The 3,061-nt window shown below is 40.9% G+C and overlaps 1 protein-coding gene across 1 annotated transcript; it reads left to right on the forward strand.

The window, feature by feature from the left end:
• Positions 1 to 1,287: 1,287 nt before the first annotated feature.
• Positions 1,288 to 2,019, forward strand: LOC125179027 (paternally-expressed gene 3 protein-like). The gene is made up of 2 exons (XM_047884080.1): positions 1,288 to 1,321; positions 1,493 to 2,019. Exons 1-2 carry the CDS (start codon positions 1,288 to 1,290, stop codon positions 2,017 to 2,019), a joined length of 561 nt encoding a protein of 186 aa, XP_047740036.1.
• The last annotated feature ends 1,042 nt before the right edge of the window (positions 2,020 to 3,061 follow it).

The raw sequence follows: 3,061 nt of genomic DNA on the forward strand, positions 1-3,061 counted from the left end.
GTAGTGAGGGGTCTGCGTGATGGTAAACAAGAGGCCGCACGTCTGTGGCATACGCCTATCTATGAATGTATTTAGATGAAGATCGAGAGGGTCGAATACATATTGCATTTCATAATCTCATTCCCAAAATTTAAACAAGAACTGCCCTCGAAAAGAACAACTTGTTCTCTCAACAAAATTAAAATAATACGAACGGGAAACTTGCGTTGGTTATCTAGATTACAAACATGTATACATCTCGATTACTTAAATATATATAGCAGGGGTTTTTGCGCGTGTTCAAGAGAGGGAAGATGGAGCGCGCAATGCGCCAGCCAACACAGCAGCGCGATCTGTTATCTGCGCTGCACTTGAGACCGATCACTGCGATGTCTTTGCACGACCAACGCGCTATAATTATTCAGAAGTTTTCTTCATCATATCTGCCAAAAGCCTCTTTAATGAACTGTGCATACTTAGAAATGAAAATTTGCGACGTCAGGAATAAGCTTATTCTCTCTAATTTTCAAGGTATGCGCGAAAACAGAATATATTGAAGAAGGAGTTATCATGCAATGATATTTAAAGCACAGAAATGTTTCAACTTAAACTCGTATATCAACAATAAATCATAAGATGAAATCTTTTCTAACTCAAACAAATTAAAAGTGATTTCATAATTTATTAATATTTGATGTAGTATGATTATATATTACTTGAAATCGAAAATTCCCATACATGCTGTCCTGAACTACTACTTCTCGTCTCGAACATAGTTTCGTTCGCGATCAATATAGGCAGCTCATTTATCAGCTGTTAAATGCGATACCTGGTATTCAGAAATACGTCTAATATCAAATTAAATATTTTCCCTTATAAGGGAAAATATTTAATTTGATCTGTATGAAGTCATTTATTTAGCTTACGAAGTAGGCCCCAGGAAGTGTTGCCAAGAAGCTTGGGTGCAATATATATGCAGTTTGAAGGGTGGCCGTATTTATACTACACGAGCAGGCAGAGATCGCCAAAAAGGCTATAGATATGACAAGATATTAAACACGGTGCACTGAATTGCCCAACATATGCATAGGACTTTAATTCGTGAAATTCTGCTGATAACTGTAAAATTTACTGGCCTTTGAAGCACTCCAGCTCCTATATAATCACTTAATTGAGCAGGGACAAAGTGAACCACACTGTAAAAAGAGGCTGTCATCAACGTTATAATGCGTGCATTGTAGCAAGCAAAGCAAATTTTCAATCATGTAATTTTTCATCGCAACGAAAAACACAAGATGCGAAGGCGCAATGTTCAGGCATCTCTCCACCACCAACCAAGCTGGTGAGTGAGATTGAAAATTTCGCCCATGGAGAAGCTTACTAAACATGAAGGAATAAACCAAAATAATGTTCATGTTTCGTTTGCATGGGAATTGTGGGAATGTCCCACAATTCTTACGCATTCAATACGGCATATCCACTGAGTACATTTATAATATGTCTCGCACCTCAGTCACGAGCAGCGATCCACATGGCACCTCAGTCACGAACAACGATCCAAATGGCACCTCAGTCACGAGCAACGATCCACATGGCACCTCAGTCACGTGCAGCGATCCACATGGCACCTCAGTCACGTGCAACGATCCACATGGCACCTCAGTCACGAGCAACGATCCACATGGCACCTCAGTCACGAGCAGCGATCCACATGGCACCTCAGTCACGAGCAACGATCCACATGACGATCCACATGGCACCTCAGTCACGTGCAACGATCCACATGGCACCTCAGTCACGTGCAGCGATCCACATGGCACCTCAGTCACGTGCAACGATCCACATGGCACCTCAGTCACGTGCAACGATCCACATTGCACCTCAGTCACGTGCAACGATCCACATGGCACCTCAGTCACGTGCAACGACCCACATGGCACCTCAGTCACGGGCAACAATCCTGAAATGTCTGCCGGGGCAACGTTAACAAAAATTCCGCTTTTTTCTCCGGCAATAAAATTTCTATGCTCGCCGCCATAAAAAAGGAACAAACAAACAGGTGAGATTAATTTAATTATTCACAGAACGAACGGGAGGACCAAAACGCGTTTATTCCTGCAGCGGCAGCTGTTGAGGTTCGATGTCGAAATCTCCTAATGAAGTCCAGAAAATATCTGCCCGGCTGATTGGATGGAAGTAAAGTTCACGTTTCGTTTCACGTCGCCCCAGTAAAAGTTTAAGCATTTTATATCGGAGCTTCGTCGCTGACAGCGGGCAAGTAGACAATGGTAAATTCGGTGACTTCTTAGAACACCGTTACCACTGAATAAAATAAATTACACAATTGAAGTATAGCGTTCACTTTTTTAAACATGAAACAAATTGTTTTATTTGAATCGATTTTTTATTCGAGTTTTTTTCGACGAAATTTAAGGAAAATGTATGAACGTGACGATTTATTTACTTCCGAACCGACAAAAAATATAAGCACCCAATGAAATTTTGATAACTTTCTACGAATATTATGTGATAAAAGCAGCAATTACCGGCTCAATTAATACGAAGACAAACCATCATGAACTTTTTCGTCGCATAAACCTTTTTCTGGCATCGTATATAGAGGACAGGTGTACAGGTGCACCAGGTGACAGGTGCATCGTATACACAGGAGCTCCTAGACAAATTACGGAACGCAACAATTGATAATTCAATCCTGTTGAACAAAATAATAGCAAAAATATGAATAGACCTAAATAACTCATCACATTTCCCGATACATTCATGAACTCCCAATTAATACCAACTTTTACAAGTAAATTAGATTATTACCGACACCCTAATAATGTTGTGGCTCGATTATTTGGAGAGCAATTCACAGACGCCCCTCCGAGCCGACGTTTGTTAAATTAAACGGTCGCTCTTAATGGGGCGGTTGAGTGTAAATCAATTGGGTTTGTTATAGGAACGTTGGGTGACGTTACGAAACGACGGCCATGAATTACGTTAAATCGTTAAACCCTCCGTGATAGATGGCCGTCAGGTATCATAAGAGGGAGCCAAAAACTTGTACATCCTAAACACT

This window comes from Hyalella azteca, unplaced genomic scaffold (assembly GCF_000764305.2).
Source record: "Hyalella azteca isolate HAZT.00-mixed unplaced genomic scaffold, Hazt_2.0.2 contig14498, whole genome shotgun sequence".
Taxonomy (NCBI): domain Eukaryota; kingdom Metazoa; phylum Arthropoda; class Malacostraca; order Amphipoda; family Hyalellidae; genus Hyalella; species Hyalella azteca.

Bases quoted from the DNA above. Each gene is read 5' to 3' on its own strand.
- LOC125179027 (XM_047884080.1), top strand. From the start codon at position 1,288: ATGTTCAGGCATCTCTCCACCACCAACCAAGCTG. The intron at 1,322-1,492 runs GTGAGTGAGATT...CTCGCACCTCAG, and splicing joins CTCCACCACCAACCAAGCTG to TCACGAGCAGCGATCCACAT.